The sequence below is a fragment of the Salmo salar genome, chromosome 03 (genome assembly GCF_965601325.2).
Source record: "Salmo salar chromosome 03, fSalSal1, whole genome shotgun sequence".
NCBI classification, from domain to species: domain Eukaryota; kingdom Metazoa; phylum Chordata; class Actinopteri; order Salmoniformes; family Salmonidae; genus Salmo; species Salmo salar.
In genome coordinates, this window is record NC_138293.1 from 68,613,273 (window position 1) to 68,635,914 (window position 22,642).

Consider the following 22,642-nt stretch of genomic DNA (forward strand, 5'->3'; position numbering starts at 1 on the left):
CATAGAGACAGTGCAAAATGTTTAATAAATACAATGGTCAATTCAGATCTGTGTCTGACCAGCCATTTTGTTAGCTATTTAGCAGTCTTATGGCTTGGGGATAGAAGCTGTTCATCACTGCTTGCCATATCAAGCAGTGATGCAGCCAGTCAATATGCTCTCACTGGAGCAGCTGTAGAAAGGTTTGAGGATTTGAGGGCCCATGCTAAACCTTTTCAACCTCCTGAGGGGGAAGAGGCGCTGTCGATCCTCCTTCACGACTGCACGTGTGTGTGGACCATTTTAAGTCCTTAGTGATTTGAGTCCCGAAGAACTTAAAAGCTCTCGACCTGCTCCACTGCAAAACCCCCCCATAGTCCACAATCAGCTTCTCGGGCTTACTGATGTAGAGGTTGTTTTCCTGGCACCACACTGCCAGGTCACTGACCTCCTCTCTGTAGGCTGTCTCATCATCGCCGGTGATCAGGCCTACCACCGTCGTGTTGTCAGCAAACTTGATGATGGTGTTGGAGTCGTGCGTGGCCCACAGTCGTGGGTGAACAGCGAGTACAGGAGGGGACTAAGCACACACACCTGTGGGGCCTTTGTGCTGAGGGTCAGCGTGGCGTAGGTTATGTTGCCTACCCTCACTATCTTTGGTCGGCCCTTCAAGAAGTCCAGGATCCAGTTGCAGAGGGAGGTGTTCAGTCCCAGGGTCCTAAGCTTGGTGACGAGCTTGGAGGGGACAATGATGTTGAATGCTGAGCTGTATGAACAGCATTCTCACATAGGTATTCCTCTTATCTAGGTGGGTGAGGGCAGTGTGGAATGCAATTGAGATTGCGTTGTCTATTGATCTGTAAATTGGAGTGTGTCTAGGGTGTCTGGGATGATGGAGTTGATGTATGCCATAACCAGCCTCTCAAAGCACTTTATGATTACATATGCGAGTGCTACAGGACGGTAGTCATTGTGGCATGAAGCCTCAGAGAAAATACTGTAAAGTAACAACTATTTTATTTCAAAAAGTAACAGTAGTAGTAACAGTGGTTTGAATTATGAATGTCTTCCTTTTTCAGAGAAAAGGCTGTAGGAAGCTAAAAATAAATATTCTCCCTCTGGTCCTGGTAACTTTGATTTGAAAAGAAAACAACTGAGAACAAGGGAATAAGAACTGAAGTTCAAGTTCAGTTTTAGCAAAGAAGTTGAATAGCAGTTTGGGGACATTAAGATATGGCCTCCCGAAGCCCTTTACATGGTGAGTGTATTTCATACAGGTCTTATTCAGACAACCATGCCAATGCTTTAATGTGTCGTTAAGATATTGTATTTCAGTTTTGTTTCGACTAATCGATTCAGAAGAAATCTATTGAGTGGACTAGAGCAGGGATTCCCAAACTTTTTGGAGCTGGGGACCCCCTTTGCGAAAGCAAATTCATCAGAGATCCCCTCAAATCAGAACATTTTGCAGGTTTAAAACTAATTTCCTGCAACTCTACACATTTTCCCATGGGGCAGAGAAACATTTGAACCGTTTTAAAGCCTAAATTACAATGAAAAACAGCATTTTTAGGGAATACAAGAAGTATTGAGTTGAACACTATCATTGATGGAGTACTGTGGATCCTGGTGAGCCTCACAGGCCACGTTGTGCATCTCAGGGTAGCCTATATTTTAGATTAATAATATTGTATCCTCTAAACTTGTTCGACAGAACCCTTGGCCAAATTCGTTTAATCTGTTTTTACTAGTAATATTTAATTATTACTTTTTTTATCTTTTTGATCTGGCTTGCAGTACCTCATCCGCATACCCCCTGGACTAGAGTAGGGCTGCTATGAAATTATTCTTCATAGCTATGAGTTTGTGTAGACTATTACATCCTTGTTGGAAAAACACTAACCAAACCTTTTAAATGTGTCATATACACCCGCAAGAGGGGACATCGTCAGTAAGTCTCCAAAATGCAACAAGTGACATTTTATAAAAAATACCAATAGAGAGATAAAAGGATACTATGGCCCCACCTACTTTGTGAAGCACTGTCTCACCAAAGAGTGTAGAACTTAGCAAAGATGGTACCCTTAGTTATGTTTCAGTAGCTTGTAAAGTAATCCAAATGAATCGTGTAAATTAGAAATATGATCTGATTATCTTCTCTTCCCAATGTCTGCAATAGTGAACTTGGTGCTGTATGGGAAAAGAGGAGCTTGGAAGACTTCTACACAGCCACCTGGGTCAGACAAAGTCCAGCCCAGAGTGAACCTCCTGCTCAGTTTGTATGAAGAGACAGGGAAAGGTAGATAGACGCGTAGTAACTCTGGTGGAGCTGCCTGCTCTGTATGGAGCACCTCAACAGGCTCAACTCACTGATGAAGATGAAAGAAAGTAAGACACTATCCAGAATATACTGAGTTCAAGGGTCAATGACTTTATGGTTGTGTTGAAGCACAAAAAACAAACAAGAGAGCCAAGAGAAAATATGTAGAAGAAAGCAGTCGGGAGACAATCCAAAAATGCAGGGGGCGATATCATGAGTTAAGCCATAGCTCAGAGGTGCAAGTTCTGCTTCAGGCTGTAGAGAAAACGATAGGGAACACAGATAGATGGTATAGGACTAGTACATACTTGCATGTACAGATGTAGGATCTTACATTTTAGCCAGTTTGCTACAGCAGGAAAATAATCCTTCAGCAACAGGAAATATGAAATATTTTTGTAAGAGTCCATACATTTTTCATAAGAGGAAAATCAGGTCTGACATTGCAAAGTGGAAATTACAAACTTTAAAAGCCTTTTTAAACCTCAAATACACTACACACTTTAAAATGAAGATCCTACATCTGTATGTACATCTATCCCATTACTGTAACACAGAGATGAAGAACATGAGGATGACTATCAGATCTCTGGAGGAGAAGCTCAAAACAACAGGTAAATAGATGTTAAAAATTACGGAAATATATAATAGATTCAAATTAATGTAAGTATTTTAATGTCTATATGGAATGGCAAGCACAAAATACGGGGCTTCGAGCGCTGATACATTTTGATCATACTGATACAATAGACCCCTTCATGTGTTTGCAAACATTGCCGCACGAGGGCGATGCGTGCAAGTTGGTGTCGAAAGACGGGGAAGTTCTTATAGAACGCCAGAAAAAACGCCTCTATTTACATGTTGCTTATGAGTGCATTTCACACTACTTTTGGATTATAATTGGATTTTAAGGCACGTATAAATGTCTTGCTTAATATATTGCGTGTGTCGTCATCGCAAATCAACTGCATTAAACTTCAACACTTAAACAGTAAAATGTATTTTTGGCTAGCTTTTGCTACAGCCTATTATGTAAATTAGCGTTACTATTCTAGATAACAACTGCTTCATCCAAAATAGTTTTTTTTTCAAATATAACAACCAAATTATAAGCGTAAGAGACCCCAAAACAAGTGGTGGTTTAAAGCTTGCCGCCATTGGACATTGGAGCAGTGGAAACGCGTTCTCTGGAGTGGTGAATCACGCTTCACCATCTGGCAGTCCGACGGACAAATCTGGTTTTGAGCTGCTCTTTCTCCCAGGGAAGGCCTGCCCACTCCAAGACCTCTCCATCACGTTGACAACTCCACGGTGTCCCTCTCCCAGAGTGCAAAGAATATTGGCGTGACCCAGGACAACACCCTGTCATTCTCTGCAAACATTGACTTGCTCCTGCAGGTTCATGCTCTACCACATCCGTAGAGTACGACCTATCCTCACACAGGAAGCAGCGCTGGTCCTAATCCAGGAATCTTGGAATCTCCCATCTAGACTACTGCAATTCTCTGTTGGCTGGGCTTTGCATTCAGACTAAAAAGTAAATGTTTTGTCTCGTCAGACCACAGCATCTTTTTCCTTATTTAGTCAGTCTTTCACTTACCTTTTTGAAAACACCACTCGGTGTGCTGTCATTTGCCTTTTTCTCAGGAGTGGCTTCTGTCTGGCCACTCTCTCCAGATTGGTGAAGTGCTGTAGAGACAGTTGTCCTTCTGACAGGTTCTCCTATCTCAGCCAAGGAATTACTTATGTCAGAATGGTCATTGGGTTCTTGGTCACCTCCCTGGCCAAGGTCCTTCTTGCTCAGCAGATCAAGCAGAGATGGAGCTGGTCTAGTATGATCACCAGCAAGGAAGGTTGTTGAACAAAAACCCAGTATGAAACCCTACAATGTTGTAGTCTATAGTCCTCTTCAGAAAACCCCCCTGATGGAGTTTAAGATACAAGAATCATTCGAATAGTTTGCTACTACAGCGAATGAAGGAGTGGAAAGAGCGTGGAAATGGACAGCGAGGAAGACGGAAAAGAGCTGAGTGAAGAGGGAAGCGGTGTGGTGAGGAAGATTGGCGCCAAGTATAAAAACAAAAAACATACTCCAGTAGCTAAGACATTGAACATGACTAGAATGAGGATGAATTACCTGTGGTGGCAGGTGCAGTGAAGACCGGCAAGTTCTAGCCTCGTCCGATGATGGTAAAGGGTATTCTGGCCTAGTGGAAGTGAGATTTTGAGAGAATGGATCCTTGCCTTCTGGCTGATCCATATGTGGTGTCTAGTTGGGTGGAGAAGAGGTTGGGGACTTGAAAATTGGTGCAAGTAACTTGAAGTGGACTCGTGATGATTGTGTGTCTTCCGCCCAGAGGGATGGGGCGTTCTGCAACATGCTCCTCGGGATAAGAACGGTGATTTGCTTTGCTCTCCGGAGCAGGGCACTGTTGAAAAGAGTGATAACTGGGGTGGCGTTAAGTGTTGAGGAGGATCAACTGAAATGGAAGATTCCTGGTGTCTTGGACGCCCACCGTTTGGTGCAACGCAGCCCTGGTGGAGAGCATGGTGAAACAGAGACGACACCGTCTGTCCTGCTGAGTTTTAAAGAAGTGTCTTTACCCGACAAAGTCAAGTTAGGATGTGTCAGTTATTTTTTTATTTCACCTTTATTTAACCAGGTAGGCTAGTTGAGAACAAGTTCTCATTTGCAACCGCGACCTTGCCAAGATAAAGCATAGCAATTCGACACATACAACAACACAGAGTTACACATGGAATAAACAAAACATACAGTCAATAATACAGTAGAAAAAACAAAAAAGTCTATATACAGTGAGTGCAAATGAGGTAAGATAAGGGAGTTAAGGCAATAAATAGGCCATGGTGGCGAAGTAATTACAATATAGCAATTAAACACTGGAATGGTAGATGTGCAGAAGATGAATGTGCAAGTAGAGATACTGGGGTGCAAAGGAGCAAGATAAATAAATACAGTATGGGGATGAGGTAGATAGATGGGCTGTTTACAGATGGGCTATGTACAGGTGCAGTGATCTGCTCTGACACCTGGTGCTTAAAGCTAGTGAGGGAGATATGAGTCTCCAGCTTCAGAGATTTTTGCAGTTCATTCCAGTCGTTGGCAGCAGAGAACTGGAAGGAAAGGTGACCAAAGGAGACATTGGCTTTGGGGGTGACCAGTGAGATATACCTGCTGGAGCACGTGCTACGAGTAGGTGCTGCTATGGTGACCAGTGAGCTGAGATAAGGCGGGGCTTTACCTAGCAGAGACTTGTAGATAACCTGTAGTTATCCCGTGAGAGCTTTTCTCCCAAACCCATTACGGTGTTTTAGGTGCCAAGCTCATGGTCATATTGCAGCCGTGTGTAGGATGGAGATTCCTAGATGTGAAAAGTGTGCAGGAGGGCATGAAACAAAGGAATGTGTAGTATTGGTGGAAAGAGCTGTGTGTTACCTGTAAGGGTACACATGGTGCTGGAGATCAGAAGTGTCCGGGGAGAGAAAGGCAGGTAAAGAGATCGGGGCGAGTGATCCTAAGAGAGTCCCTGTGAGTAGGCTGAGACCAATACAGAGTGATAGGAATAACGTGCTTCAGTATGGTTGGTTTCTTAGCGTTCATTGCCAATCAACTGTACCACAGAAATGGAATGTAAATCACAGAAAATAGATGTTGTGGTGGCAGCTGCAGAGAAGTACTTCAGTGTACGAGATTTTACTGCAGAAGTGTCCCGTCCTCACAGGCTGCCGGCCTAGTGTAGGATCAGATCGGGCCAAGTAGTGAAAAAGTGGTGAAGTTTTAATGGGAGTAGAGTTAGTTAGTAGGGCAATTTCTCTTCCCTTTTCCCCATGTCTTTTTGTGTCACAAAGTGTAATGAACTCACATTCCAGAACAGTAGGCGGAAACACAGGACTAGATAAGAGAAATAGATGAATAGGGAGGACATGACCGGCCTCACAATCCAGTACCATAGATGGCGGTGTATTTACCTTTCAGTTGTTTGCGATCCGCCAATACAAATTTAAAGAAGAACTCTAGCTAGCACAGGGGAAGCAGAGTCAATGAGGGGTAATTTGTTTCCAATGGATCTGGCTGTCGAGCTGGAAGAAAAAGGACAAGGGCTTGAGGGAATGCCGATGTTAGCTAGCTATAATGAGAGGACGAGAAGGACAAAGGCTCCCGGAGTGGAGGAATATGGAAGGTGGATGGATGAATTAGAATCTATCCTAGTGGTGGCAGGTCGTGTAACGCCAGAAGCGGATGCAATGTTTGATTTTGTTGGCGTGAGTGGAGTTGGTGAGAATGATAGGTGGACAATGGTGAGAAAGAAGAATGGAGCTAAAAGGGCTAGTTGGAAATTAAGATACATTTATTGTTGGAGTGCGTTTCACCAGCAAGGATGTTTTTTGGGTAACCCGTTTGTGGTCTCAACGATGGTAAAGGACGCATTGGAAAAAGTGGAGTCGGTCAGAGGGACCAGAAGTGGTATGTTGTTGATTTTGTGTGTGTCACAAGAACAAAGGGAGGAAGTGCTGTGGCTCTACAAACTATCAACGTATGATGTGGAAAGCTATGATTTTCCAAGTAGGACACCTGAAGTGGTAGACGTACGCCGACTGACCCAAATGATAGATTGAAAGAAAGGAAAGACCTATTGTTATTGTGTTTTGATCAAGCGTTTCTCCCGACTCATGTAAAACTTGGGTATGTGAAACATGCGGTGAGACTGTATCTACAGAAGCTGCTACAGTGTTACAATTGTAAAAGAAAATTGGACACATGACAAGTGTTTGTCGAAGGAATAAATATGTTGTAGTTGAAGAGTCAGATGAAGCACATTGCTGTAATTGTGATGGGAATCATGTTCCCAAGTTCCTGGAGTGCCCTGTAAGGATGAAGGCGGTCGCAGTAGCTAGGATCAGGACTATCCAGGAGGTCTCCTGGATGAGCGAGTGTAGACGAGATGGCAGTGGATGCCCCACAGCCTGCAGTGAATGCAGTTTAGGAGAAGGATCCCGAAACACTAACAGTGAAGAAGGTGGACTTTGTTGTGTTTATTGTGCAAATTGCACAGGACAAACTATTTTTTTATTTTTATTAAAAGAAACTAGACTTCATTGTGACGACGGCAAACATATTTCTGGATCTCCAGGACTTTACAGCCAAAATGTTACAGGGAATACTGAATGAATATACTGAACCTTTGTAGGGATCTAAATATAGATTTGAATCTGACTGTTTGAGTACAGTTTGTTTTATTTACATTTGAATATTATAAGTATATTTTTTTCACCCTTCCCTTCTCCCTATTATTTTTGGTTAAAGCTTATCAGTTTTCACCCCATCCAGTAGGTGGAGACATGCACCTCTAACGTTGTTTGTGGACCGCCGTAATACCATAGAAGAAGAACTCTAGCTAGCTGAAGTTAATAACAACACTCGCTGCAGCGTATATAAATATTTGGCTGCAGTTTCCGAGACGTTTAGCTACCACCTGTTTGCGTTGGTTTGTAGTAAAAACCAAAACTAGCTACTTGTTCATTTGTCGAAATAACACTTTATACACGTTCGTTCAATAATATTTAAACCAATTTAGACTCAGATTCACATTTTTGTATCGCTAGCCAGCTAACGTTAACACAATAAGGGCCTTAACTAGCTAGAGTTACTGTAACGTTGATAGCTTGCCGTTTTGAACGCGAGAATCTAAGGCTTGCCTGCAAAAACTTGGCCCTGTTCCAGCGGAGAAATATATTTTTTATATATATATTTAACCAACTAACTAGCTAGGTAGAAGTCGAGTGGTTTTCAAAATGAGGGGCGGTTCGTCGTATGGAGATCGGGACAGGGACCGTGGTCGCGACAGGGGGTAAGTCAGGCAGCTAACTTAGCTATTTACCTGGAAACCCGAAGATTAATTGCATTGATTTCTACGTCAGCATAAATTTGCGTTTGAATCAGGAAAGTTTCCTCATACGACCTCTGCAAGCCAGAATTTACCGGTTGGTTCTTTTGCAGGTAGGAATGTGAGAGTCGACAATATATCCACAGGAAAGCATACGCTAATTAATTCAACTTTTCAAAGCTTTGGTAGTGCGTTCAGATTTCTATCACCTGAAGCATGGGCACAAGATGAAAATACATGTGTAACAGTGTTGCTTCCTTACTTCTCCTCGCCCCTACCTGGGCTCGAACCAGGGACCCTCTGCACACATCAACAACTGCCTCCCACTAAGCATCATTCCACAAAAGCCACGGCCCTTGGAGATCAAGGGAAACAACTACTTCAAGGTCTCAGAGCGACTGACGTAACCGATGGAAACACTATTAGCACGTACCCCACTAACTAGCTAGCCATTTCACACCGGTTACACACCCCCCTTTTGACCTTTTTTTCCGCATCAACCAGTGATCCGTGTCACTGCACTAAATGTAAGCTAGCCATTTCACACCAGTTACACATGCACGCCATGCAAGCATACATGGTTCTGGGCACGTTACAGGTGATATAAATCTGCATGTGTTTTGATAAGGTGATTTTATTATACTTTACTGTGGGTTCAGTGCATTCGGGAAGTATTCCAACCCCTTGACCTTTTCCACATTTTGTTATGTTACAGCCTTGTTCTAAAATTGATTAAATTGTTTGTTTCCCCTTATCAATCAACACACAATACCCCATAATGACGACAGCAAAAAGAGGTTTTAATTTATTACAAATGTATATAAAAAAAGTTATGACATTTACATAAGTATTCAGACCCTTTACTCAGTACTATGGTAAAGCACCTTTGCCAGTGATTACAACCTCAAGTCTTCTTGGGTGTGACGCTACAAGCTTGGTACACCTGTATTTGGGGAGTTTGTCCCATTCTTCTCTGCAGATCCTCTCAAGCTCTGTCGGGTTGGATGGGGAGCGTCGCTGCACAGCTATTTTCAGGTCTCTCCGGAGATGTTTGACCGGGTTCAAGTCCGGGCTCTGGCAGGGCCACTCAAGAACATTCAGAGACTTGTCCTGAAGCCACTCCTGCGTTGTCTTGGCTGTGTGCCAAGGGTTGTTGTCTTGTTGGAAGGTGAACCTTCACCCCAGTCTGAGGTCCTGAGTGCTCTGCAGCAGGTTTTCATCAAGGATCTCTCTGTACTTTGCTCTGTTCATCTTTCCCTTGATGCTGACTAGTCTCCCAGTCCCTGCCACTGAAAAACATTCCCGCAGCAGGATGTTGCCACGACCATGCTTCACCGAAGGGATGGTGCCAGGTTTCATCCAGACCTGACGCTTGGCATTCAGGCCAAAGTGTTCAATGTTGGATTCATCAGACCAGAGAATCTTGTTTCTCATGGTCTGCGTCCTTTAGGTGCCTTTTGGCAAACTAAGCGGGCTGTCATGTGCCTTTTACTGAGGAGTGGCTTCTGTCCGGCCACTCTACCATAAATGCCTGATTGGTGGAGTGCTGCAGAGATGGTTCTTGTTCTGGAAGGTTCTCCCATCTCCACAGAGGAACTCTGGAGCTCTGTCAGTGACCATTATGTTCTTGGTCACCTCCCTGACCAAGGCCCTTCTCCCCCGATTGCTCAGTTTGGCCAGGCGCCCAGCTCTAGGAACAGTCTTGGTGGTTCCAAACTTATTCCATTTAAGAATGATGGAGGCCTTTCTGTTCTTGGGTACCTTCAATGCTGCAGGAATGTTTTGGTACCCTTCCCCAGATCTGTGCCCCAACACAATCCTGTCTTGGAGCTCTACAGACATTTCCTTCAACCTCATGGATTGTTTTTTACTCTTGCATACACTGTTAACTGTGGGACCTTAGAAAGACAGATGTGTGCCTTTTCAGATCATGTCCAATCAATTGAATTTACTACAGGTGGACTCCAATCAAGTTGTAGAAACATCTCAAGGATGATCAATGGAAACAGGATGCAAATGGCTACCCAGTTTATTTGCATTAAACTGGGTAGCCATTTTCATCCTGTTTCCATTGATCATCCTTGAGATGTTTCTACAACTTGATTGGAGTCCACCTGTAGTAAATTCAATTGATTGGACATGATCTGAAAAGGCACACATCTGTCTTTCTAAGGTCCCACAGTTAACAGTGTATGCAAGAGTAAAAAACAATCCATGAGGTTGAAGGAAATGTCTGTAGAGCTCCAAGACAGGATTGTGTTGGGGCACAGATCTGGGGAAGGGTACCAAAACATTCCTGCAGCATTGAAGGTAATAAGAATATCTAACCCAAGATGGATAGCTACAATGAATCTATAAAGACCAGCTACTTAGCTAGACAGCTATGTAATCCTCTTCATACCCTTTGGGACCAATGGACAAAATGTGATCCCTCCAATTCTTTCTGTCCTTGGCAAATGTTGTGTACAGTGAGTCTAGCTTGAGGTAATCAAATACTGATCTATGTATTTGTCATCTTGTTAGGAGTCCTCGTTTTGGGTCTAGCAGAGGTCCCCCTCCCAACAAGAAGTTTGGGAACCCAGGGGAGCGTTTGCGCAAGAAGAAATGGGACCTAAACGAGCTTCCAAAGTTTGAGAAGAACTTTTACAATGAACATCCAGATGTCCAGCGCATGAGCCAGGTATTTCCCCACACCAGTGTGCTTCAGTCATGGAGAACCACAGGTGTGTGTGCATTTCTTACTGCACAGTCCAGTAGACCTACTATGACATCTGATTCAACTAATCAAGGGTTTGATGTTTAGTGAATCTGGTTTATTTGTGCTGGGCAGTCTGCACACTCTTGGTCTCCACTAAGATTGAACAGCGCTGCCCTACACTCTTATTGACTTAGTCTGCAGTTGTTGCCAGATGTGCCACCCTTGACACTATTGGTGGACAGTTATTTTTTTTCCTTATTGTCTCAGATATTGTTTTCTGTCTTTCAGTATGACTTGGAGGAGTTTCGCAGGAAGAAGGAAATCACTATCAGGGGGTCAGGCTGCCCGAAACCTGTCAGTAGCTTCTCCCAGGCCCATTTTCCCCGTAAGTACAAACACTTTTCAGTACAACTTAACTGCCCTGGCGTCATTGTGAATATGCATATTGTTTTCACCTCTGGGGAAACATCTATTCTGGCAGGTAATGTGGCCAATTGAACCTTAGTTTTGGTAACCAATGCAATTAATTGTTATTTAGTTATGCTTATAAGATGTTCTTTTCCACTTCAACCAGAGTATGTGATGGATGTGCTGATACAGCAGAACTTTAAGGAGCCCACAGCTATCCAGGCACAAGGCTTCCCTCTGGCCCTGAGTGGCAGGGACATGGTGGGCATCGCACAGACAGGTTCTGGGAAAACCTTATCGGTGAGATGCAGCTGTAGCTCCGTCTGCATACATTCACAAGAACAGAACAGGATGAACAAAAAGTTACAGCAACACTTAGGAACAATAGCAGCATGCACAGTGTTCATATCTGTAAACATTTTTATTAATTTGTCTTTCTGCCCATTTTTACACATACACCTGTGTTGACTGCCATACAATATCCTCAGTTGTCTTGTCTTCCTTCTAGAGCCTGACCGATATGTGTTTTTGGGGGTCTGATACCGATTCAGATTTTTTAGAGGGGGACAAAACGTACCAATATGATATACCTGCAGATATACTGTTTTACAGTGGACAAATTAATGTGAACATTTTCCACACTGACTTCAGAAATTGCCATCCAAGAGAGCAATTGTCTAAGAAATATGCTGCAAATGTTGATTTCTTACATTGTGACAGTAATGGCACATCATGAGAATGTCCACAAGTGTCCCTTTTTTCATCCTATTCATTGAATATGTGTTATAGTGGAATTGATCGGGCTCTACTTCCTTCTATTATTAATCTCTCCTGCTTGATGTGGGGTGTTTATCCCCTTGTTGTTGTATCTCCTCAGTATCTCCTGCCTGCCATTGTGCACATTAACCACCAGCCCTACCTAGAAAGAGGAGACGGACCAATCGTAAGTAATCCATTTTGGATGAATCTTACAGCATGTTTCCTATAATTGTTCATATGAATGGATATCAGCCACTTCCAAAATGTATTATATTCAGGGAGTGTTTTTTTTCTATCCCTGTGCAGTGTTTGGTTCTGGCACCAACTCGAGAGCTGGCCCAGCAGGTTCAGCAAGTGGCGCATGAATACGGAAAGTCATCACGCATCAAGAGCACCTGTGTCTACGGGGGAGCGCCCAAGGGACCCCAGATCCGGGACCTGGAGAGAGGTAAGGAGGCTCCTCTGGAAAAAGGCCTACACACTAGTCACTATAACCTATATGCTGAAGAAAATCCATACTCTTTTTCCATTACGCATGTCTGTCTAAACCAGAGAAACCTACACTGCTTTCTTTCTCCCTCCCAGGTGTTGAGATCTGCATCGCCACCCCGGGTCGTCTCATTGACTTCCTGGAGGCAGGGAAGACCAACCTACGGCGCTGCACCTACTTGGTGCTGGACGAGGCTGACAGAATGCTGGACATGGGCTTTGAGCCACAGATTCGCAAGATTGTTGACCAGATTAGGGTGAGCAGGGTTCTCTAGTCACTCAAGCAAAGTGACCCTCATTTTACAGCTGTTATAACCTTATCTCTTTCCAATGCATTAGCTACACATTGATGCATTTCAGGCCTGCTTAAGACCATATACACTGAGTAGGGCTGTCCCTCACAAAAAAAAAATATTGGTTGACGAGAGTCGTCCTGTTCCTTCGACCAATCGATTGGTTGAAATGTTTAAACTTATTTTTCCATATATAGACACACACACCCTATTTGTTTGAAAAAAAATCTACTACATACAGTGCCTTGTGAAGTATTCGCCCCCTTGGCATTTTTCCTATTTTGTTGCCTTACAACCTGGAATTAAAATAGATTTTTGGGGGGATTGTATCATTTGATTTACACAACATGCCTACCACTTTGGAGATGCAAAATATATTTTTTTGTGAAACAAACAAGAAATAAGACAAATAAACAGAACTTGAGCGTGCATAACTATTCACAAAGTCAATACTTTTAAGAACCACCGTTTGCAGCAATTACAGCTGCAAGTCTCTTGAGGTATGTCTCTATAAGCTTGGCACATCTAGCCATTGGGATTTCTGCCCATTCTTCAAGGAAAAACTGCTACAGCTCCTTCAAGTTGGATGGGTTCCGCTGGTGTACAGCAATCTAAGTCATACCACAGATTCTCAATTGGATTGAGGTCTGGGCTTTGACTAGGCCATTCCAAGGCATTTAAATGTTAACCCTTAAACAACTTGAGTGTTGCTTTAGCAGTATGCTTAGGGTCATTGTCCTGCTGGAAGGTGAACCTCTGTCCCAGTCTCAAATCTCTGGAAGACTGAAACAGGTTTCCCTCAACAATTTCCCTGTATTTAGTACCATCCATCATTCCTTCAATTTTGACCAGTTTCCCAGTCCCTGCTGATGAAAAACATCCCCACAACATGATGCTGCCACCATGCTTCACTGTGGGGATGGTGTTCTCGGGGTGATGCGAGGTGTTGGGTTTGCGCTAGACATAACGTTTTCCTTGATTTTCCAAAAAGCTAAATTTTAGTCTCATCTGACCAGAATACCTTCTTCCATATGTTTGGGGAGTCTCCCACATGCCATTTGGCGAACACCAAACGTGTTTGCTTATTTTTTCTTTAAGCAATGGCTTTTTTCTGGCCACTCTTCCGTAAAGCCCAGCTCTGTGGAGTGTACTCCTTAAAGTGGTCCTATGGACAGATACTCCAGTCTCTGCTGTGGAGCGTTGCAGCTCCTTCAGGGTTATCTTTGGTCTATTTGTTGCCTCTGATTAATGCCCTCCTTGCCTGGTCTGTGAGATTTGGTGGGCGACCCTCTCTTGGCAGGTTTGATCTGGTGCCATATTCTTCCAATTTTTTAATAATGGATTTAATGGTGCTCTGTGGAATGTTCAAAGTTTTGGATATTTTTTTATAACCCAACCCTGATCTGTACTTCTCCACAACTTTGTCCCTGACCTGTTTAGAGAGCTCCTTGGTCTTTATGGTGCCGCTTGCTTGGTGGTGCCCCATGCTTAGTGGTGTTGACTCTGGAGCCTTTCAGAACAAGTGTATATATACAGAGATCATGTGACACTTAGATTGCACACAGGTGGACTTTATTCAACTAATTATGTGACTTCTGAAGGTAATTTGTTGCACCAGATCTTATTTAGGGGCTTCATAGCAAAGGGGGTGAGTATATATGCACACACCACTTTTCTGTTTTGTATTTTTTTTGTTGTATATTTATTTGACAAAGTTAGAGTCGTTCAAGTGAAGACCGCCTGCGTCATCGACATGCCATGAAGGCATCGCTCTCTGACCAAATATGGTGTCCTATAGGATATACTACACCCCTAATTATTTAGTGAAGTTTCGTTACATTCTAGGATCTCTGAGGAATACATACAAACGCGATTTGACTGGTTGAAACAACATTTAGGTTGAGATTTTCAGATTCCTTTCTTTGCAAATTGAACGAGTGGAAATACAAACTCGATCGTGCATGCTATATGGACCTTTTTAGGATATGGAAAAGGATTTTATCTAACAAAACGACATTTCATGTTATCTCTGGGACCCTTTGGATGATAAATCAGAGCAAGATTTCAGAATGTAAGTACACATTACACCTTCAGAGATGAATTTATCAAACCTTTCGCTGTGAAAAGTGTTTTGTTGTTAGGAGCTCTCCTCAAACAATAGCATGGCATTCCTTTGCAGTAATAGCTACTGTAAATTGGACAGTGCGGTTATATTGACAAGAATTTAAGCTTTCAGCTGATATAAGACACTTATATGTACCGACATTTGTTGTCTCTCTAAAATTTGCGATGGTGACACAAGGTGCTGCATGATGCCGATCCCTAAGAAGATTTATTTAAGTGAAACATGTAAGCATCGCATGCATGTGACCAATAGGGCCTGACCTATAGCCTATCATATTCACATCAATAAATTGATTATAACAGTTGCTGTTAAATTACAATATTTTTACCTTTTCTGACCATTTGGAACAGTGTAAACAGAAACTGTTCTAACGGGGGAAAAATATATAAAGCCTTTATTACAGCAGACTAAAACAAGTTTCATGCATTCGTAAATTGCGTTTTATTTCTTGTTTAGGCTAATTATTCAAAGCTCCCTTTGTTATTTAATTTGAAAACTAAAATGCTTGATTGCATTTCAAAAAAGGAGTGTATCATATGCTGTGTGATGGCATGAATGATTGATTGATACAGTAGCCTATATATTGAAATATAGGCCTAAGTAAGTTACGGTGTTAAGACTAAACAGGATGCGCTCTTAAGCCTACAGTTCGATAGTGGTTATACAAATCCTACTAATGATAACGACATTACTAATAATTGTAATATCAATAAGAAGATCAATAAAAAGAAGGGTATCGAGGTGAGAGCTGCGTGCATATTATGTGACAAACAGGTGCTTTTAGATTACAATCACATTTTTCTGCCTGTTTCGGAACAGTGTAAACAACACTAAATAAGTAATACCAGTCTGTTCTAATGGGGGGAAAATGTAACGCCTTTATTATAGCATAGCAAAGATTAAAAACAGCCGAATCTGTGAAATTGCTTTATCTGGCATTTTGCCATTGCATGAGGCTTGGTGCTAATGGAATCATTAGGCTATGAAACAAACACTCCAACAGGCAACAGAAGCAAGATCGGTCTTATTTCTGTAGATATGTATGGATGATTTATAAAGCCCGGCACATTTAACAGTTAGGCTATTGATTATAGACCTAATTAAGTTGGGGTTTCCTCAATTTTCTTAGACAATCAGGTTAAGGCTGTTTCCTCGTTGCTGCTGCTGCTGCATCTGCCGCATTGTTCTCAATCCCAATATGCTGGTTAACTTTGCTATTATGCACATAGCAACATAGGGAAAGGTGCTGATTCTACAGCGCACTGAAGATCGTTTCAGAACCGTGGACAGTAACTGTAGCCAACACGGGAGAAAGCGCATTTGTTATAAAAAAAATAATAGATTTATTAGTGTTGCACTATTATCTTTTACATAATATAACCATATACAATTTCAGTATCACATCTTACAGTGATGGAGTGTGCTCTTTCCATGACATAGTTTTCACCTGGTCAGTCTATGACCCCTTATTGATGTCATCCACTATAATCAGTGTAGATGAAGGGGAGGAGACAGGTTTAAGAAGGATTTTTCAGCCTTGAGACAATTGCGACATGGATTGTGTATGTGTACCATTCAGAGGGTGAATGGGCAAGACAAAATATTTAAGTGCCTTTGAATGGGGTATGGTAGTAGGTGCCAGCCACACCGGTTTGAGTGTGTCAAGAACTGCAATGCTGTAGAGTTTTTCACGCTCAACCATTTCCCATGTCTATCAACAATGATCCACCACCCAAAGGACATCCAGCCAACTTAACACATTAGATTCTATGTGGAAGGCTTTCGTCACCTTGAGTCCATGCCCCGATGAATTGTGGCTGTTCTGAGGGCAAAAGGGTTGCCACTCAATATTAGGATGGTGTTCCTAATGTTTTGTACACTCGGTGTATATTTCAGTAGATGGACTACTACAAATTCTTTATTCCAAATGGCTAGTGGTTTCTAGTCTATATCCCCAAACTGCTGCTATACTGTAATAAAACATCTGATACTGCTGCTAGCTACTGCAAAATGTGCTTACGTTTTTTATCAAGAGTTTCTAATGCTGCTCTCATCCCAGCCTGACAGGCAGACCCTGATGTGGAGTGCCACCTGGCCCAAGGACGTGCGGCAGCTAGCAGAGGACTTCCTGAAGGACTATGTCCAGATCAACGTGGGAGCCCTGGAGCTGAGCGCCAACCACAACATCCTGCAGATTGTGGACGTGTGCACGGAGATTGAGAAGGACAACAAGTGAGGCTAATACTTCACTCTACTCCGCTGAAACATTAGCGTTAGTGAATGGGACTGTGTTGATGTAAACTGATGAGGCTTGGTCGTAGACCGATGTAACTAACTCTCCAAAGAGCTTTCATTGGCTAACATGTTCGCTCTCCTTCTCCCCAGGCTGCTCCAGCTGATGGAGGAGATCATGGCTGAGAAGGAGAACAAGACCATCATCTTTGTGGAGACCAAGAAACGCTGCGATGATCTGACCCGCAGAATGAGACGCGATGGGTGAGCGAGGGAAAGGAACACACACACACACACACACACACACACACACACTGGGAGTAATGAATTGAATTTATTGAATATAAAATACTTCTGGTCATTGGGTTGTACTACTTCATAACAATTCCCAGTTCTCTGATCAAGCTGACAGGTTGGTTTGCTCCTCAGGTGGCCAGCGATGTGTATCCATGGTGACAAGACTCAGCCGGAGAGAGACTGGGTGCTGACAGGTAAGACGTGGTTTATTACGAGTATTATATGGGCTAGTATAGGGCTAATTGGTATTGGTTGTTGTCGTGACGCCTTCCTTTGTGTCCCTCAGCTGATCTCTTGGCATTTCCTCTCTCCTTCTATAGAGTTCCGTAGTGGCAAGGCTCCTATTCTTATTGCTACTGATGTGGCCTCACGTGGTTTGGGTATGTACTGTGTGCTCAGAATAAAAGCACAGTCCCTCGGCATGAATACAAACACAGACATATTCCTTCAATGGGCTATGAGTAGGACACCTAATTGTGCTTAGATGTACAGTATACTAGCCACATTGCATGTAAGAAACCCAAGAAATGTATAGATTTATTGAATTCATGAAATGACCTCCACAAAACACATTGAAGCAGATTTCTGTGAGTACTGTTGCCACTTTGTTTAATATGAAGTGTGGCTTCTTGTCAGTAGTACTTCTTAGATACAGAGTATGTATTTAAGAAGTATGCCTTATTTCTGGAACTAATTTTCCTTTGTGGAATGCCAGGTCCCTTGACTAATGGAAACATCCAACCATTGAGTAGATCTAAAAGCATATAGTAATTTGAGCTACCTTTTATCAGTGTGTGAAATATTAACTTAAAATAATGGGTATGGAGAGTGATGCACCCCCTTATGGCAATACCTTTTTATAACCAAATTTTGTTTTGTTTCTGTGTTCATTTATTTTCTTTCATTTTGTTTTTGTTTTGTTTCCAAGTCTCTCTTCCGGCACTAGAAGCGCACAGGCCCACTGGAGCCTGCAGCCGGACCTAGGCATGACTAATCGAGCCTGAGTTGCGGAGAGAAACACAGGGGAGAGGAGGCCTGATTTATCAATCCCAGACACAGACATCTCTCAGAAAACCCAGAACAGACCCCTCAAAAAAACTCTCCCCCTTCCAGCAAACTGACTGCCTGGATGACAGGGGGGGGGGGGGTGGGGGGGGTGGGGGTTCTGCTGGGATTCCAAATTTTAAACTGGGGCGGGGCGATCAGCTCAGAGGGCCAAGAGGGGGGCGGCCTCCCACAGGCTATGCCATCAGCCTCCAACAGTAACGCACCATATGTAGTTCCTTTCATAAATTCCACTAATATAGCTACACAATGCTAAGCAGGTTTGTTTCGCGAAACAGCTTTAAAGTTTTCAAAGGATTTCCCCATGCCCTTTGCTAATATGGAGTATTTTCAAAAAGCCCTAGTTAGACATCTTTGAAGATACTAAATGAGGTTTGGCATCATTTGAGATCAATTGATTGATAAGTAGTTTGCCATAAACATTCTTAAAGTAATTCTACCATACAGTAGAGCTAGTCTTAAATGTAGACAAATCATTTCCCCAGAGGTTAATAGATACAGTGGTGCGTTACAAGAAGACAGGAAAAGGCGGCAGGCCAAGTATTTGTCGCTTTGCTGGAGGCTCCCCTCTAAACTGCCCCTGCAGCCCCCTATGCAGCCTGACACCCCCACCACTGGCTGTGCCGGCCTCTCCCTCTGCGGGCGTCATGTCTGGTCCTGGCTGGCAGGAGTCCTGGCCTGAAGGAGCCTCTCTATATTTCCCCCCTCTCTCTGTCTATCCCTCCTTCTCTCTGCCCACCCCTTAATCTCTCACACTTTACACTGTCCATTTACCTGTTTATAGTCCACTGTTTAGAGATACATTCTCTTTCTACCTCGCCCTATGCTTATTCTTACCTTGGCCTTCTTCCCAAATCTTTCATGCTTTCATCTCTTTACTTCAAATATCGAATGACTCTTTGTGTGCATCATGCAAAGACAACCCAGACCTGTAGATTCAGAAAAATGGAAACGTTCTACCTGTGCTCAGCAAACCCCAGTCAGAATCATGTCCTGACAACATCTCTATATTCACCCCTCTTCAAATGCTCACTGTTCCCTGGCAAAGTCCCTTAATGTTGAGTATTTTTAGCTCCCCAAAACCTCTACATCGCCATCCCAGTGTCTGTTTCTTGTTACTGCACTTGAACCCCTGGGCTCCTGGACATGCTGTCAGTCTGGGAAGGACCTGGGGGGACTTCCCTGGGTCTCTTCCATTTGTCTCCTCTGCACAGATTTCTACCAAAGACCTTGGATAATCTCAACAACAACCCCAGAAAATATCCCCCAAACTAGAATTAAACATCAGGTATTCGCTAGAAACAGGAGAGGATGCTTACCATACAGGTAGTTACAGTAAGTCCATATTTAGACCCCTGAAGTCACATTGAAGTACCCAACAGTACAGAAACAGTAGCCCAAATTCCCCTATTCATGCCCCTGATGACGTGAAGAGGCAGAGCAAGGGTGTAGTGTCAAATCCAGTCCAGCCTGGGTTCTGGCTCTGCCACTCCAGTTGGGAGGGATGTGTGGAGGAGTGATGGGAGGGGGGAGGACCCATGTTGTCCTCCTCACTCTCCTACCCCGACAGACCTCCCAGGACTGGTCAGGGGGGACAGAGGGCACTAACCTTGTAAGTCATCTCTAATACGGGGTAAGTACCTCACCCCACCTTCCCTGTTCCCATCCACCTCATCGGTCTGTAAGAAAAAGGAGACATTTTTAACCCACAGCAGTGTTTTCAGAGCCCTATGTCAACTGTAATGAGAAACAGACTTTAAAAAAAGTTAAATTCCACCCTTTAAAGAAATCTTACCATTTGCCAGTTTTGTCAATGGATACAGATATACCCCATTTATTTATTTGGAGTTTCAGCCCCACTCAAAATGGGGATGTTCAAACCCTATTTGTAATTATTTAGTCTATCTGGTATTGATTGGCTGTTATTGTAACGTTTTGGTCACGAAGAAGCAGTATATTCAGTGCTTGACCAAAAGCATTTGAAATATATACTGGCTGGGATACTGAGGAGCCCATTGTATTTTTCAAGGAACATAGTGTATTGGTTAACAAATAATATTAACAGTATTGTAGTTATGTTGGGGTAAGTAGGATTTAAGTTTTTCTGCATTATGTACGAATTACAGTGTTCACTAGACAGGTAAGTGAGGTTTCAGAGTTTGATCTGTGTCTTATGGTTATTGTCTGTACCAAGTACATTTCTAGTTTTGCTTGGTGCACAAAGCAAACATCTTAAAATGGGAATGAATGAACTCTCCATTCCTCTCCCCGACCTTTCCACAGGTGGCATATTGTTGTGAAATGTTTCTATCAATCAATGCTGCTTTTCCTAACTTGTCCTTGTCTCTTCTCCCTCCCCATTGACTAACCCTCCCTACCCAACTCCTAACCCAAGATGTGGAGGATGTCAAATTTGTCATCAATTATGACTACCCAAACTCCTCTGAGGACTACATCCACCGTATCGGCCGTACGGCCCGTAGCACCAACAAGGGTACGGCCTACACATTCTTCACCCCGGGCAACCTTCGTCAGGCCCGTGAGCTGATCCGTGTGCTAGAGGAGGCCCGGCAGGCCATAAACCCCAAGCTGCTGCAACTGGTCAACACTGGCCGTGGAGGAGGTGGGAGAATGAGGGAGAGCCTTCAAGGGAAATGTCTGGGGGGGAAAGAGTTGCCCCTCTAGATTTTTTTGAAGTGATTGACAGTGGGCTGTTGACTTGAGGTTTCTTCATTGTACGTTGAACAAGCTAGTTTTTTATAGTGTGTGTCCAGGTATTTGCAGAATTTTATAACTCAGACTTAATCTCTCTTTGGAATGCAGGAGGCAGGTCACGTTTCCATGGCAACGGCTCCAACGCAAACAACCCCAACCTGATGTATCAGGATGAGTGCAACCGGAGCATGCGCACCGTAGGCAGCAAGGACAGCCGGGGGAGCAGCGGCAGCTTCAGCCGCGACAGCCGAGATGGAGGGAGCAGCCGCGCCGGGGACAGGTCGTCCTCTTCCTACAGGGACAGGAGGGACAGCCGCAGCTATGGCTCCAGCTCCTCCTACAACCAGTACAAGTCCGGGAGCAGCAATGGGGGGCAAGACCAGTCAGCGGGACAGTTTAGTTCAGTCAGCAGGTCCAGTCAGCCCCCTCCACCCCCCTCAGGGCCGCAGCCCCTCATGGCCCAGAAGTTTACCCCAACCCAGCCCATGATGGGATTAATGGGGCACTCGCCTTTCCAGTTTGCTCCCCCACCCACTCCAACCTCACAGAGGAAGTAAAGCTGGGGCTAGCCCTCACCACACATGCATACAATCCCCAACATCAACCAGAAAAGTCAGTTGTTTTGAGATTCTGGAGTACTGTGCTTGAAATCTTGGCCTTAGCTGACATAAATCCAGAGGTGTTAGATTGGTGAGCGTTAAAAATAAAGTCAGCCGATTTGTTGTGGACGTTCAACATTCCAATAATGAACTTGCCTGACTAACAAGTAGTTAGTGCTTTGAAAGGATTTTTTAAAGCATTAAAATAGCTGTACAAATGCAGATTGTCCTTTGAGTAGGTCGACCACGTTTGTGCTGAAAGGTGATGAAAGCATTTTTGAAGTGCCGTCAAATTTGTTTCATGTTGTTTTTCAGCTTTAGTTAGTTTGTACATACGTGATTATTTTCCCATTTAGAATTTCTCTGTTAAAGGTGATCAGTAATTCAGTTCCAGGACAGTATTTTGAAATATGGGTTGACATTTCCTGTCATGAGGTAGTTATTTGACTTATGTAGGTTACATTATTTTAATTGTTTATTTTGTGGGATCATTCCAACCCCTCGGTAGCCGAACCATATGATTTCATTTTTGTTTCATGGTCTTGGGATATTGTTTCTCTATTGAACTCTGTAAACCTGTCACACATGCTTGTTTCTTCCTAGTGTAGGGATGTATAGGTTTGTGCTTCTCTGTCCATTCTAGTATGTAGACAAGACCAACCTGTAAAATCAATTTTTTACTGTCTGGTTTTGTTTTTCAGGTTTCAATAAAGCTTTTGAATGTTTAAAGTGTGTCTTAACATTTTGTTTCTGTACT

General features: G+C 43.3%; 1 protein-coding gene across 1 annotated transcript; it reads left to right on the forward strand.

The window, feature by feature from the left end:
* Positions 1 to 7,695: 7,695 nt before the first annotated feature.
* On the forward strand, positions 7,696 to 22,614 carry ddx17 (DEAD-box helicase 17). The gene is made up of 13 exons (XM_014193259.3): positions 7,696 to 8,169; positions 10,729 to 10,885; positions 11,192 to 11,288; positions 11,478 to 11,611; positions 12,189 to 12,254; positions 12,377 to 12,518; positions 12,656 to 12,816; positions 17,037 to 17,209; positions 17,363 to 17,473; positions 17,639 to 17,700; positions 17,827 to 17,886; positions 20,967 to 21,194; positions 21,395 to 22,614. The coding sequence occupies exons 1-13, from the start codon at positions 8,114 to 8,116 to the stop codon at positions 21,841 to 21,843; spliced, it is 1,896 nt and encodes a 631-aa protein (XP_014048734.1). The 5' UTR covers positions 7,696 to 8,113; the 3' UTR covers positions 21,844 to 22,614.
* The last annotated feature ends 28 nt before the right edge of the window (positions 22,615 to 22,642 follow it).